Here is a 14,940-nt window from a genome sequence, read left to right as displayed (position 1 = left end):
TGAGGTTTTATTAATAGTATCTCTTGGAGTGCTAAATGGCACTATTTAGCAGGAAGAAATCCCAATGAAATTCCTCATCATTATATATTTTACATGGCTGTTTATTTGAATATATTTTAAATGTTTTAGGATGCCCTATATTTGTAAGGTCTAGAAAGGTTTGGATGAAGTAAGTAAGTAAGCATTACAGGGGGTTCGGACTAGATGAGCATTGGGGTCCCTTCCAATTCTAGAATTCTATGATTCCACGAAAAGAGAATATGCATGGGAAAGAGGGTCAGAGAGAAGGAAAATCACAGGGGTGTAGAGTAGAACAGATGGCAGACAAAAGCACGACTGGAAGGAGTAAGATGAAAAGCAGAGGTTTTAATCTACGGCATTTATTCATTTGCTGATTTTTAAATCATTTCTAAGATGCTTAAATCTTAAACAGTGCACTAAGCAACATAAAAAATATAAAGCAATATCAGAAAACCATAAAAACAGTAATATAAAGTCATTAAAAAACCAAGAATTTCATCTGTCTGTCTGTCTGTCTGTCTATCTATTTTGTTCCCTTAGGTGAAATATTGGTGTGCACTTTCTCTGGCTATGACCCCAAAGGCATGATGATTATGTGGCAGGCAGGTGGCCAATCAGGTAACACCTCCGGCATCATAAGTGCAAGTATTGGGAGTGTCAGCATTGCATTTCCAGACTTTTCGCGGGTGAACCACTTCGTCTGTCGAGCATCCCTCCCTGAGTCCCAAACAAAAGTCAATGAACCTGAAGGTAAAAACGCTCGACATGGTTGAGACTTAGTTTTCCTTTGAAAAGCATGGTTTGGGAGCGGGATGATTGTTTCCAGAATGCTTAAGAACGTCTCAGGGACTGACCACTTCAAGACTGCTTCCTCCTTAATTCAGAAATTTATTTCTGCTTTCCATTAAGGCCTGTTGAGATAAGACTTTCCCCACCAGTTGCCATGATATCGGTGCTAGTATTGGCTAAAGACACAACTTGAAACTGCAATCAGTCTGGTAGAGGTCTGAACAGTAATTCTCCTCTTATCTCTGCAGAAAGGTTTTCACTGTTCTTGAACAATACTAAATGCATGTTTTTATCAGAAGGTAACAATGGGAGCCCCTTCATGGATCACTGCCTTGCCGTGGCGAAGGGGCTTGAAGAACTCAGAGAAGCTATGAACTATGCCGAGCAGGGCACCCAAGATGAACAGGTCATAGTGGAGAGTTTTGACCAAACGTGATCCACCTGGAGGAGGAACCGGCAAGCCACTCCAGTATCCCTGCCAAGAAAACTCCATGGACAAAGACAACAGGCATATAAAAGTTATGATGCTGGAAGATGAGCCCCTCAGGTCGGAAGACGTCCAACATGCTACTGGGGAAGAGCGGAGGGCAAGTACAAGTAGATCCAGAGCTGATGAAGCGGCTGGGCCAAAGCCGAAAGGACGCTCAGTTGCGGATATGCCTGGAAGCGAAAGGAAAGTCCAATGCTGTAAAGAAAAATATTGCATAGGAACCTGGAATGTAAGAACCATGAACATGGGTAAGTTGGAGGTGGTCAAAAATGAGATGGCAAGAATAAATATTGACATCCTGGGCATCAGTGAACTAAAATGGACGGGAATGGGTGAATTCAGTTCGGATGATCATCATATCTACTACTGTGGGCAAGAAACCCGTAAAAGAAATGGAGTGGCCCTCATAGTCAACAAAAGAGTGGCAAAAGCTGTACTGGGATGCAATCTCAAAAATTATAGAATGATCTCGATACGAATCCAAGGCAGACCTTTTAACATCACAGTAATCCAAGTTTATGCACCAACTACTGGTGCTGAAGAAACTGAAATTGACCAATTCTATGAAGACTTACAACACCTTATAGAAGTGACACCAAAGAAGGATGTTCTTCTCATTATAGGGGATTGGAATGCTAAAGTAGGGAGTCAAGAGATAAAAGGAACAACTGGCAAGTTTGGCCTTGGAGATCAAAACGAAGCAGGGCAAAGGCTAATAGAGTTCTGTCAAGAGAACAAGCTGGTCATCACAAACACGCTTTTCCAACAACACAAGAGACGACTCTACACATGGACATCACCAGATGGGCAGCATCGAAATCAGATTGATTATATTCTCTGCAGCCAAAGATGGAGAAGCTCTATACAGTCAGCAAAAACAAGACCTGGAGCTGACTGTGGCTCAGATCATCAGCTTCTTATAGCAAAATTCAAGCTTAAACTGAAGAAAGTAGGAAAAACCACTGGGCCGGTAAGATACAATCTAAGTCAAATCCCTTATGAATACACAGTGGAAGTGAGGAACAGGTTTAAGGATTTAGATTTGGTGGACAGAGTGCCTGAAGAACTATGGATGGAGGCTCGTAACATTATACAGGAGGCAGCAACGAAAACCATCCCAATGAAAAGGAAATGCAAGAAAGCAAAGTGGCTGTCCAATGAGGCCTTACAAATAGCGGGGGAGAGAAGGCAAGCAAAATGCAAGGGAGATCGTGAAACATACAAGAAATTGAATGCAGATTTCCAAAGAAAAGCAAGGAGAGACAAGAAGACCTTCTTTAACAAGCAATGCAAAGAAATAGAGGAAAGCAATAGAATGGGAAGAACCAGAGATCTGTTCAAGAAAATTGGAGATATGAAAGGAACATTTCGTACAAAGATTTCCTGTCAGGGAACTGCCATCGGAAGGACAGGTGGTGAGAAGGCTCCAGGAGAATAGGAGAGACAGTTCAGCAGAAGAAGGAACCAGTAGGGGGAGTGCGGGAGCTCCAAAGGAAAGGGAGTCGGAGGGGAGGCTCTGGGATACTTCCAGTGAGAACAGTGAGGAGGTATCAGGACACCCTTTAAGGACCCCCACCCCTCGCCGGAAACTGTCACGCAGAGAATCCAGGAGGCGCATGTCCGTGAAACAGCTTTTATGTTGGAAACGTTTCCGCAAACGCCCACTGTCAGATTCTACCAGCGACTGACGGAGCCACCCCAAAGGGCTCCGCTCAAGGCAGGGCTTCACTACACTGAGTGAGCTCTGAGGGATCAAGCTTTAACGCACAAGCAGCTCATTATCCCACCACAGCAATCTGACAGTCCCTGAAAGCAGCTTGTGCAAAGAGAGGCATCATGAGCAACCCAGCCGGAGCCGGAGATGGGGGAGCAGCTGCAGCCGGTCCTAGCCTGGAAGAAAGGTACAGGATGTTGGAGGTACAGTTAGCTCTGCAAACGGCGAGGCTTGAGGAGAGGAGGGCTCATGATGCAGAAAAGGGGAAAGCCTCCCAGCTCTCGAGGAAAGTGCCTGGACTGGTGCAGAAGTTTGGGGGTGATCCCAGGAATTATCAAGCCTTCAGGACAGAGATGCAATATGCCCTCAATCTGCAGTTTGATGATTTTCCTGATGAGGATTCGAGGGTTGCTTATGTGATTGGGCATCTCGAAGGCGGGGCAAAAGATTGGGTGAGGCCACTAATGGCAGCCAATAATGAAGCCCTAAGGGACACAAGGAAGTTTTTTCGCGCCATGGATCTGATGTTTTCCAGCGAGATTGAGCAGGGAGTGGCGCGCAGGCAGTTAATGGCGTGTAAACAAGGGAACCGATCTGTCCGTGAGTACTGGACTGAGTTCACCATGTTGATCCATAAATTAGGTTGGGATTTGTCAGCGGAACCGATACAAATGCTGTTCGAAGAAGGACTATCTTCGGCAGTGAAAGACGAACTTTCCCGGGGGCCCAGGGCGGAGTCTATGGACCATCTGACTAAATCAGCGCTGGCCATAGGATCACGCCAGGAGGCCAGAGCCTTGGAGAAGCGGGAAGGGAAAGGGGAGCGTTGGAGGGATTTCCGCATTCCAGAGATTCCAGAGCAGCCTTCTCTGCCAGCAGAGCCGATGGAAATCGGAACAGCGCGCGCGCGCGCGCAATTTCAAACCCCAGTGAAGGGCGGAAGAAGGAGGGAAAAGGCGCCAAGAAATGTTTTCTCTGCCAACAGCCAGGTCACTTTGCCAGAGTTTGTCCGCAAAGAAAGGAATGGCAAGGAATGGCGGGAGCTGTTGGGGAGGAGGGAGAAGGAGCTAAGGAGCAAGTAAAAGCCAACGCCTGGCTGCCACCGTCGGGGCACAGCAGCCAGGCCAAGGAACAGTAAATGTGCCCACGCCAGAACCCCCAAGACCAGCTCTTGTAATAGAGGTATTGCTGGAGCTGGCAAACGGACACCCACTAAAGGTGAAGGCGCTATTAGACTCAGGCAGCTCCTGCAACTTTATGAGTAAGGAGTTTGCAGCCGCACATCAGATACAGACCATCCCTTTAAAAAATCCCCTGCAGGTGACCACGATTGATGGGAGGGCGCTGTTGGGGGGAGAAGTAAACCAGCAGACTGTCCCCATGACAATGAGGGTGGCAAGACACACGGAACTGATAGCGTTTAATATAGCCACTTTGGGAGGAGCGCCCATCATTTTGGGGATGAGCTGGCTAGCGCTGCATGATCCGCTTGTGGGATGGCATCAGAGAGTGGTTTCCTTTGGGTCAGCACATTGTATGGGACACTGCACGGAAAAAGGGGGCCAAGTAGGCACTCAGGCCACGTTAGCAAAGATAGAAGCAACGGATCAAGGTGGGGTACCACGACAATATGCAGATTTTGCCGACGTCTTCAGCGAAAGGGAAGCAGATAAACTACCCCCGCACAGACCCTTTGACTGCCAAATCAACTTACTCCCAGGAGCACAATTGCCAGTGGGCAAGGTGTATGCAATGTCTGACAGGGAGATGCAGGAGCTTAGGGAGTTTATTGACAAAAACCTCAAGCGTGGGTTCATCAGAGAGTCACGAGCGGTGGGGGGTAGCCCAGTGTTCTTTGTGGACAAAAAAAATTCAGACAAACCAAGATTAATTGTGGACTTCAGGGCCCTAAACGCAGTGTCCGAACCCGTGACTTTCCCTATGCCCAGAATCGATGACATTCTGACCCGGGTGAGAAAAGGGAAGATTTTTACCAAGCTGGACCTGAGGGGGGCGTATAACCTGATACGTATGAGAAAGGGAGATGAGTGGAAAACCACTATGTTCACCCCCTTGGGAGCATTTGAGTACTGCATTATGCCTTTCGGCCTCCAGGCGGGATCGGCAGTATTTCAATCATTCATGAATCACGTACTAGGACCATTGCTTTACAAGAACTGCGCTGCGTTCTTGGATGATGTACTGGTGTACTCAGAGGATGAAGAGCAGCATGTGCGAGATGTGCGAGAGGTACTGAGGAAACTGCAAGAAAACCAGCTGTGGGTGAAACTGGAGAAGTGTCAGTTTCACACCAGGGAGGTGGAATTCCTAGGGTACCGGTTGCCGGACAAGGGGCTGGCCATGGATCCTAGCAAGGTGCAAGCGGTGCTGGAATGGAGGCCACCGAAAACTAAGAAAGATGTGCAGAGGTTTTTGGGGTTCGGAAACTTCTATCGGAAGTTCATCAAGAACTTCGCCCACTTAACAGCCCCCATCACGGATTGTCTCAGCAGTAAGAAGAAATTTGTCTGGACGGAAGAAGCGCAGCGAGCTTTCGAAAGTTTAAAGAGGGCGTTTGCTTCGGAAGAACAACTCTTACACGTGGATCTGCAGCAGCCGATGAGGGTGGAAACCGACGCGTCTGACAGAGCGGTGGGCGCCGTGCTCCTGCAGCCAGGACCGAATACGTCAGAATGGAGACTGTGTGCCTTCTTCTCGAGGAAATTGAACAAATCCGAGAGGAATTATACAGTGTACGACAGAGAATTACTCGCCGTCCACGAAGCGTTCAAGAGATGGAGACACCTGTTGATTGGGGCGCAACACAAGGTTCAAGTGCGGACAGACCACAAAAATCTAGAATACTGGAGGACAGCCCGAGTATTGAACCAGAGACAAGTAAGATGGGCGCAAGAGTTCTCCAAGTTCAATTTTGAAATTCGCTACGTGCCAGGGGCTGAGAATGTCAGGGCGGACGCTCTCTCCAGAAAACCTGAGTACTTGGAGGGGGAAGGAGGGGCGGAAGAAAGACATATCATCTCGGAGGACCACTGGGTTTGTGGGGCGGCATTGGTGGGGCAAAGAGAACTGGTAGAGGGTATTGAGAACGATGAATATGCCCAAGAAAAACTTAGGGAACTCAGGGGGACAGGTGAGAACGCAGGGGGTTTTGAGGAAAAGAACGGAAAACTATATTACAAAGGGGCACTCTACATACCAGATGGGGAACTAAGAGGGCGGGTGCTCAAACAGTTGCATGACAGCCCCACGGCGGGGCACTTCGGGCAGCACAAGACCATGTGGTTGGTTACCAGGGAGTTTTGGTGGCCCAAGGTGAGGGAAGACGTGCGGGAGTATGTCAGGGGATGCGACAGGTGCCAAAGAGCAAAGGGAGAGAGGTTGGCGCCAGCAGGGTTATTAGAACCCTTACCCACCCCAGAAAGGCCATGGGAGATGGTATCCATAGACTTCATGACCGATCTACCGAGATCCAAAGGGAAAACCGCGGTCATGGTGGTGGTAGATCTACTAACTAAGATGTGCCACTTTATAGCTTGTTCACATGCAGTGACAGCGGAAGAAACCGCAAGGTTGTTTGTGAAGCACATTTTTAGGTTGCATGGCGCCCCCTTGAGGGTTTTGAGCGATAGAGGAAAACAATTTACTTCCAGGTTCTGGAGGAAACTAATGAGCATGTTGCATGTGAAGGTAAGTTTTTCCACCGCCAGGCACCCAGAAACAAATGGGCAAGCAGAAAGGGCAAACGGGGTTTTGCAACAATATCTGAGGTGTTATGTAAAGGACAGAGAAACTGATTGGGTAGACAGGTTACCTCTGGCAGAATTTGCCTACAACAACGCGGAGAACGTGTCCACAGGGATGAGTCCCTTTCTAGCCAATTATGGGTGTCATCCTCGGGCATTTCCAGGAGAAGGAGGGGGGAGGTGGAGTGTACCTGCAGCGGAAAATTTTGTTGAAGAGATGGAAGCGATCCACCGTCAGCTCCAACTCAACTTAGAGAAAGCCAAAGAAGAATATAAGAAGCAAGCAGACAGAAATAGGAGGGAAGGCGAAACCATAAGGGTGGGTAACCGGGTGTGGCTATCCACCCAAGGACTGCCGTTCAAGGGAGGGTGTAAGAAATTGAGACCCAAACGGTTGGGACCCTTTGAGGTCATACAGCAGGTCAACCCAGTAGCATTCAAACTCCGATTGCCCAGTCACATGAAATTGCACCCAGTATTTCACAGGTCATTACTGTCGCCGTACAGAGAGGGAAGTGAGTGGGGGGAACATGAGAGGGAGGTCACCCGGACACCCGTCATAGAAGAGAGAGAACGCAACATGGATGTGGCAGGGATCATTGATTCCAGGTGGAAGGGAAATCAGGTGGAATACTTGGTAGAATGGGAGGGGGAGGAAGAGTCAGAAAACACATGGGTACCGGCAGAGGAAGTCAAAGACGAGATTTTAATAGAAACGTTTCATCGGCGTTTCCCAAGAAAACCACAACCAGTGGCAAGATTTAGGAGGGAACACTTCGGGACTACAGATGAGGAAGGGGAGTTTGAAGGGTTCCCAGAGTCAGGGGTGGAGGTGGAAACAGATTCCGACGAAGGAGAGGAAGATGGGGAAAGAGACGGAAGGCCGTGGTTAGAAGTGTTTGAATCCTCGGAGGATGAGGGGAGTTCCTTCCAGGGATTTCCGTCCTCGCCGCCAGTAAGAGAAGAGGCGGGAGGGGGTGAAGGGGGCCCTGGGGGGGAGGTGGATGTCAGGGAACTGCCATCGGAAGGACAGGTGGTGAGAAGGCTCCAGGAGAATAGGAGAGACAGTTCAGCAGAAGAAGGAACCAGTAGGGGGAGTGCGGGAGCTCCAAAGGAAAGGGAGTCGGAGGGGAGGCTCTGGGATACTTCCAGTGAGAACAGTGAGGAGGTATCAGGACACCCTTTAAGGACCCCCACCCCTCGCCGGAAACTGTCACGCAGAGAATCCAGGAGGCGCATGTCCGTGAAACAGCTTTTATGTTGGAAACGTTTCCGCAAACGCCCACTGTCAGATTCTACCAGCGACTGACGGAGCCACCCCAAAGGGCTCCGCTCAAGGCAGGGCTTCACTACACTGAGTGAGCTCTGAGGGATCAAGCTTTAACACACAAGCAGCTCATTATCCCACCACATTTCCATAATAAAGGACAAAAGTGGAAAGGACCTAACAGAAGCAGAAGACATCAAGAAGAGGTGGCAAGAATACACAGAGGAATTATACCAGAAAGAAACGGATGTCTCATATACCCCAGGTAGTGTGGTTGCTGACCTTGAGCCAGACATCCTGGAGAGTGAAGTCAAATGGGCCTTAGAAAGCACTGCAAATAACAAGGCCAGTGGAAGTGATGGTATTCCAGCTGAACTATTTAAAATTTTAAAAGATGATGCTGTTAAGGTGCTACACTCAATATGCCAGCAAGTTTGGAAAACTCAGCAGTGGCCAGAAGATTGGAGAAGATCAGTCTACATCCCAATCCCAAAGAAGGGCAGTGCCAAAGAATGCTCCAACTATCGCACAATTGCACTAATTTCTCACGCTAGCAAGGTTATGCTTAAAATTCTACAAGGAAGGCTCAAGCAGTATGTGGACCGAGAACTCCCAGAAGTGCAAGCTGGATTTAGAAGAGGCAGAGGAACCAGAGACCAAATTGCAAACATGCGCTGGATTATGGAGAAAGCTAGAAAGTTCCAGAAAGACATTTACTTCTGCTTCATTGACTATGCAAAAGCCTTTGACTGTGTCGACCATGGCAAACTATGGCAAGTTCTTAAAGAAATGGGAGTGCCTGATCACCTCATCTGTCTCCTGAGAAATCTCTATGTGGGACAAGAAGCTACAGTTAGAACTGGATATGGAACAACTGACTGGTTCAAAATTGGGAAAGGAGTACGACAAGGCTGCATTTTGTCTCTCTGCTTATTTAACTTATATGCAGAATTCATCATGCGAAAGGCTGGGCTGGATGAATCCCTAGCCGGAATTAAGATTGCCGGAAGAAATATCAACAACCTCAGATATGCAGATGACACAACCTTGATGGCAGAAAGTGAGGAGGAATTAAAGAACCTTTTATTGAGGGTGAAAGAGGAGAGTGCAAAATATGGTCTGAAGCTCAACATCAAAAAAACGAAGATCATGGCTACTGGTCCCATTACCTCCTGGCAAATAGAAGGGGAAGAAATGGAGGCAGTGAGAGATTTTACTTTCTTGGGCTCCATGATCACTGCAGATGGTGACAGCAGCCACGAAATTAAAAGACGCCTGCTTCTTGGGAGAAGGGCAATGACAGGCCTAGACAGCATCTTGAGAAGTAGAGACATCACCTTGCCAACAAAGGTCCGTATAGTTAAAGCTATGGTTTTCCCAGTAGTGATGTATGGAAGTGAGAGCTGGACCATAAAGAAGGCTGATCGCCGAAGAATTGATGCTTTTGAATTATGGTGCTGGAGGAGACTCTTGAGAGTCCCATGGACTGCAAGAAGATCAAACCTCTCCATTCTGAAGGAAATCAGCCCTGAGTGCTCACTGGAAGGACAGATTGTGAAGCTGATGCTCCAGTACTTTGGCCACCTCATGAGAAGAGAAGACTCCCTGGAGAAGACCCTGATGTTGGGAAAGATGGAGGGCACAAGGAGAAGGGGGCAACAGAGGACGAGATGGTTGGATAGTGTTTTCGAGGTTACCAGCATGAGTCTGACCAAGCTGCAGGGGGGCAGTGGAGGACAGGAGTGCCTGGCGTTCTCTGGTCCATGGGGTCACGAAGAGTCGGACACGACTAAACGACTAAACAACAACAACAATGGGAGAAGAAAAGGAAAGAATGTGTACCCTGCAGGGGTCAAGGTGTCTCCCACAATAATTTCCACCCCCATTAAAAACCATTCCCACCTCCAGCCAAGGATACTTCTAATTTTCATCTGCCTGTTGATAATGTTTACCCAGCATAGGATGACCTAGATGAACAGATGGTGCCCTTCTATTGGAGGCAGATTTTTATATCCTTGCCCTGGTGGCCAAGTCCACACATTTAAGGAGCTCCGTACTTAGTTAGCTGCTCCAGGAGCAACTGTGCAGAGATGGTATCATTGGATATGGGACGTTTTTAGCTATCCTTGGTTTCAAACCCGGCCTATACACCAATACCTTCTCTGGGAAGGCTGGGATGCTTTTTGTGCTGGGCGCTTTCTTTATACATGTTGGGGGAAAGGAGCTGTGTAAATATTCCTGGAATCTCCACTATCCCACCTTGTCCTCACCCAGCTCAAGGAAGCCACATGTATGTGCCATAGATCTTCCTACTCAGGTCCACACACACAAGAACTTCAGTTAAATCCCCTTTGCTCCTTAAAGCTTTCATTAAGGATTTACACCCTCTATCTACAGATTAAAAATGTTTGTCAGAGAATCCAGCAGAAAATAATCAGCACTAAATGGTGTCATAAATGTTATCCATCAATTATGTCTAAACTTAATAGCTGTTGCCTCTCCCTTTCTCTCATACTTTCCCCACCCCAAAACATAAAAAGACAAAGGGAACGGTCTCCATGAGAATCTCTATCGCACCAACCATAAAGAAAGCAGCCTTCAGCGAGCACAGACAATCCTCACCGGCATGGTCATTGGGCTCAATGCAAGTGAAGTTTCTGTCCAGTGGGTGAAGAATGCCCTCCTTGAAGGTCACCATGTGAATCCCCGAGTCTTGAAGGGCAGCATCAAGGATTCCCTCTTGGTCTTCAGCCAGGTGGTAATCCCCTACTCTGACTGGAACAACGGCACTTCATACTCCTGTATGTTTACCCGCACAGCAGGCACCGTGGAGCCCACCCAGAGGCCTGAGGAGAAATCCTAGGGTGGAAAATGATGCAAACCCCATCCTCAGCATCACAACCTCTTCAGCCTATCCCAGATTAAATAATTTTCATGTATCCATGTTTGGCCTAAGGCTGAATAAAAGTGAGCAAACTCACTCTCTTGATGTGATTACTTGATTAAGGTGGTGGGCGGGTTCTGGAAAGAAGTGGGGAATGGATTAATCTCCCTGCAAAATCATGTTGAAGTTTGATTATTGTAGAAGCAAAGTGTGTTTAGCACATAACCACGAAGTTCAATGGGGGGTGGGGCTTTTGGCTAGTCACTGTCTCTTAGCCTATCCTTCCTCACCAGGGTTTAGATTCTCCCTGAGCACAGATTTTTGTGTCTCCTCCCCCTGCAGAGCATTTCCTATAAAAAGAAAGGTGAGTGGAGTGACAACGATTCATTTTGCTGACTAGTGTTTTCTGCCTGTTGATCATGTTTACCCAGCATCAGTTGACCTAGATGAATGAGAAACACAATAGACATTCAAGCTCCGGTTTTTGTGTAGTATGGAGGCCTGACTTCCTTGTGTTAAAATTTGCAGAAGTCGACCTGTTTTGCTGATTTACTTCACACTATTCTTGACTGTTGAAGGGGGTGCAGAGAAAAAAGTTTTTGTGGTGAGAAGAGCCTGGGGAATCCAAGAGAAGATTTTAAAGAACTGTTAATTAAAAAAGGCCCTCCCGACAGGGCGGGGGGGGGTTTACTGGGGGTTTACTGGGCTTGCTATTGGTAGCAAGAGGAAATTACTCTGCAAGTAACAGAAGAGTTATGTAAAGGCTGGTTACATGTGTAGGAAAATGCACAAGGGGATTTCTGACAACTAATGGACAAAACTGGTAACTGAGTAAAAATTTATTTTTATTTTTCTCTCCTTTTCCCTGTTAAATGTTATTATTATTATTATGTTATTATTATTGTTGATGAAACATTGTGCATTAGAGGTGTAATATAGAAGTATTATAAAACACAATTTGTCAGGAAAAGAAGTAGCTACAGGTACTAACGGATTATAAAACAATTGGTTATGCCAAATGTGAATAAGAAATTTATGAATCCAGTGGCAGCGGTGTTATCTGCAAATCTTAACAGGAGAAACTCAAATCAAGACACATAAATTAATTCGGAAATGAGAGATCTACTCCTGGGACTGAGAAAAGACATTTCAGAGATGAAGAAAAGAAAAGTACAGAAGGAGAACAGAGAAAAAAAAGGGGAAACAGAAAAAATTAAGAAAGAGCTGGCAGATATGAAAGAAACCCATGAGGCAGTCCTAGATGCAGTCTCTATGACTGAAATGCACAGAAGTGAAAAAACATTGAGATTTAGATCTATTCCAGAAGAACCAGATGAAGTGATAGAGTAAAAAATATCATCAGAATTAGCTGAAAGGATTGGAATAGAAGAGCAGGAAATGAGAAATAAAATTGAGAGAGCCTTTAGAATCAGATCAAGAATTGCAAGAGCTAATAATTGGCCAGGGGACTGTCTGGTAACTTTTGTGAATATGGATATTAGAGATAAAATACTACAAATTAGCAGTAAGACAAAACTTAAATTTCAGGAAACAGACATAATCATTCATAAATTTGTTCCATCAAGGCTTTTAAGAAAAAGGGAAAAATATAAACCGTTGGTGGAAACACTAAATAAAAAATCAATTGTGCACAGATGGGAATTCCCTGAGGGAATTTCCTTTTTTTACAAAGGGAAAAGGAGAAGATTTGTTACTCGGGAGGACGTTGACAAATTTTGGAGAACATATAGAGAGGAGTTAGGAGGTAAAAGACAGCTGGGAGGAGGGGCGGACGATCTTAAAAAACAATCAGAGGAGGATGAATCTTAAGCATTAAGGACAAGTGACTTTTCTGAATTTATTTTAATTTTTAAAAATTTTTTTTGTTAAGAAGTTGAATCACTGTGTGGTAAATAATGGAATTAAGGATTGTTACCTGGAATGTTAATGGTTTAAATGATAAAAAGAAAAGAAATAAGGTGGAATTTGTACTCAGCAAACAGAAATTGGATTTGATATGTTTGCAAGAGACTCATATCACAAAACAACACACAATAATTTTAACCCAATAGGAAACTGGACTTGATTTTGTTTCTTCAGATAAATCTAAGAAGAATGGAGTTGTAATATACGCAAAAAAGCATTTGGAGCCGAAATTGATCTATAAAGATTCACAAGGAAGGGTCGCTGTGATAGAAATAATAGTCCAGGGGGAAAGAATTAAAGTTATCGGCTTTTACGCGCCGAATGAAAAAAAAATGTGAATTTTATCAAAAGTTGGAACGAGAGTTGGGGGAGTTTATTGGAGAGAAAATTATATTTTTAGGAGACCAAAATGGAGTGGTAAATCCTGATTTAGACAGATCCAAAAAGACTACTAAAAAACAGCAAATAAAACTCCCCAAAACCTTTTTTCAGTTAGTAGATTTGTTAAGTTTAGAGGACGCATGGAGAATACAAAATCCGACAGTGAAAGAATACACTTTTTTTCCTATCCTAATAACTTGGCAGGAAGAATTGATGCCATCCGGTTAACAAAAGATTTGACAGTCAAAATATGTAAATCTGAAATTCAACCAAAGACAATAGCTGATCATAATGCAGTACAAGTAACACTGACTTGGGGAAAGAGGAAATCTATAAGATGGAGATTAAATGAAACTTTATTGAGAGATGAAATAATAATAGAAAAAGCAAAAAAGACCTTAAAGGAATTTTTTGAACCGATTTAAAGATAGTCTGGGATGCTAATAAAGCGGTCTTAAGAGGTTTCTTTATTCAACAAAATGTAATTCAAAGAAAACAAAAGAAAAAACCCCAACAAGAAATCTTAGAGGAGATTAGAAAAAGCGAGCTGGAATTATACAAAAAACCAAATAGTGTAGAATTAAAAAGAAATATTAAGATCCTACAATCTCAATATTTAATGCTAATAAATGCAAAAATGGAATGGAAACTAAGATTATTGAAACAAAAAACCTTTGAACATGCTAATAAACCAGGAAGGTTATTAGCATGGTGTAATGGTTGTGAAGGGTTACTTGTGCGTAAATTACTTCAGTTCAGTTAGTTTGCTAGCCCAACCATGTTTAGGGTCGGAGCTCGCCCTCCGTGACCTGTTAGTCACTTGCAGAATCCGAGAGTGGGCGTTTCTTGAACCTCTTCCAACATAAAAGCTGTTTGATCCCGAGTCTCCTCCTATGTTCCCTGCGCGGAACGCGTCTGCGCAAGTAAGGGGACGGCAGGGGCGTCCCAGCGCTCTCTCCACTAGACTCAGGTGCAGGGTCTTGGAGCCCTGTCACCAATTCCTCCATCTCCCCCTCTTCTCTATGGGTGTTACGCTGAAATCCTTCCCCCCTGCTATTCCCCTCTCCAGCATCGCTCTGGAGCCCTGCCTCTGACTCTTGCTCTGATGGCAGTTCCCTGACATCCACCTCCCCCCCAGAACCCCCTCCACCCCCAGCCTGATCCTGTGAAGGGACCTTGTCCCCTTCTTCAGCCGACGATGCGGGAAACCCCCGGAAGGAGCTGCTGTCGTCGTCCGTGGACTCAAACACCGCTTCCCACCTGCTCTGATTTCTCACGGGGGGGATTTCCCAATCTGATTCCTCCCCCCCTGATGATTCTCCTCCTTCCTCTTGGGAAGCTGGAAAACCCACAAAATATTCCTCCTCCTCATCGGTGGTGGCAAATTGCTCCTCCCAGAACCTCCCAAGGGGTTTTGGCTTCCTCGGATACCTGTTGTGGAACTCTTCCACCAGATATTCATCATCTATTTCTCCCGCGGGAACCCCCTCCCAAGCCACTAGGTACTCCACCTGCCGCCCTCGCCAGCGCGAGTCCAGGATCTCCATTACCTCATGGTGGTGTTCCCTTTCTTCCAGTAGCGGGTGTGTGAGCCCTTCCCCTCCTACCTCTTGGCCCCTCCGCTCCCCTATGTGCGGTGAAAGCAGTGACCAATGGAATACTGGGTGGAGTTTCATGCTGTCCAGCAACTTGAGCCGGAATGCC

The 14,940-nt window shown here is 46.0% G+C and overlaps 1 protein-coding gene across 3 annotated transcripts in view; it reads left to right on the top strand.

Annotated features, from left to right (window-relative positions):
- LOC307201894 (uncharacterized protein) overlaps window positions 1-11,025 on the top strand; it is a 78,105-nt gene extending 67,080 nt beyond the window's left edge. For 2 of the 3 annotated variants that reach the window (XM_079951424.1, XM_079951421.1), the window contains exons 4-5: window positions 562-771; window positions 10,586-11,025. In XM_079951424.1, coding sequence (XP_079807550.1) covers window positions 562-771; window positions 10,586-10,908 — 533 coding nt within the window. In that variant the 3' untranslated portion in view covers window positions 10,909-11,025. The remainder of the gene's footprint in view (window positions 1-561; window positions 772-10,585) is intronic. The other variant, XM_079951423.1, reaches the window with a different exon arrangement.
- Window positions 11,026-14,940: the final 3,915 nt, after the last annotated feature.

Source organism: Podarcis cretensis (assembly GCF_951804945.1).
Source record: "Podarcis cretensis genome assembly, chromosome: 13".
NCBI lineage: Eukaryota > Metazoa > Chordata > Lepidosauria > Squamata > Lacertidae > Podarcis > Podarcis cretensis.
Note: the sequence above shows the minus strand (reverse complement) of the source record. Positions and strands in the feature narration are given on the sequence as shown.